Source organism: Mandrillus leucophaeus, unplaced genomic scaffold (genome assembly GCF_000951045.1).
Source record: "Mandrillus leucophaeus isolate KB7577 unplaced genomic scaffold, Mleu.le_1.0 Scaffold8, whole genome shotgun sequence".
In the NCBI taxonomy this organism is placed as follows: domain Eukaryota; kingdom Metazoa; phylum Chordata; class Mammalia; order Primates; family Cercopithecidae; genus Mandrillus; species Mandrillus leucophaeus.
In genome coordinates, this window is record NW_012108696.1 from 1,722,112 (window position 1) to 1,723,148 (window position 1,037).

At 59.6% G+C, this 1,037-nt stretch overlaps 1 protein-coding gene across 1 annotated transcript in view; it reads left to right on the forward strand.

Annotated features, from left to right (window-relative positions):
• CCDC94 (coiled-coil domain containing 94) overlaps positions 1 to 1,037 on the forward strand; it is a 24,428-nt gene extending 23,391 nt beyond the window's left edge. Inside the window, exon 8 of the mRNA XM_011967463.1 lies at positions 526 to 1,037. Within this exon, the coding sequence (XP_011822853.1) occupies positions 526 to 638 (113 nt within the window). The 3' untranslated portion in view covers positions 639 to 1,037. The remainder of the gene's footprint in view (positions 1 to 525) is intronic.

A 1,037-nucleotide genomic window follows, 5' to 3' on the forward strand; every position in this document is an offset into this window, starting at 1 on the left:
GCCACCGCGCCCGGCCGAGAATTTCTTGAATCTGGGAAGCCGAGGTTGCACTGAGCCAAGATTGCACCACTGCCTGGGTGACAGAGCGAGACTCCGTCTCAAAAAAACAACAAAAAAAATTATCCCATTTGTCAGAGGAAAAGCCCGAGAGTCAGAGTGGCTTTCACAGCCGGGCATAGAATCTGCCCCTCTTAATTGCCTTAGTATGATTTTTCCTAAGGTGATTAAGTCCACAGTGACTGGACTTTGAACTTTGCGCCATTTCCATTTTTGGCAGCGCACGTTGCCTGCCTGGGCAGGGTTTGCATGGGCCATTGTTCGGAAGCGGAGCTGTTGAGTGCCGGGTGTGCAGACGTAAATCTGCAATGGGTCCCATCAGGTGCCATCCAGAAAGGCCAGGCCATTCACATGCTGTCGCCTCTGGGCTTTGCAAACCTGCAGAGGTGGCCGGTCCAGTGCTCCAGGCCTGGTCCCTGGCCCGTCTGCTCTGGAGCTGAGATGAGCTAACTCTCCCTCTCCCCCCAGGAGCCCCGCAGAGCAGGAAGGAGGCCGACCCTGCACCCCCGACGCCTGGCGCGTCCTCCCTGAGCCAGCTGGGTGCGTACCTGGACAGTGACGACAGCAACGGCAGCAACTGAGCCCTCCTAGGACCCCCGCCCTGGGTCAGGGCCACACGTCCAGCTTCAGCCACGTTGAGGCCGGCGTTGCTGGTGGTCGGGGCAGGAGGCCTTGGCGTAACCGGGGACCCTGCAGACAAGTGCCAGCGTGCCCCGAGCACGTAGGGCCAACAGGGACCTCAGCCCCGGGAGGTCGCTTCTCTCTGCCCTCACCAGCCTCTCAACACATCGGGGACACCTGCTGCTCCTGCCTCCACCTGTCACCATGCTTAGGGCTGCAGTATCCCTAGCGCGTCTCAGCTTCCAGCACTACTTCAGGGTGGCGGTGTCTGGGGCACTGGGCGAGCCCACTGGCCTCTAGAGGGCCTCATCTCTTCCTTCCACAAACTGTCTAGAACCAATAAAAGGAAATCTGCCAAC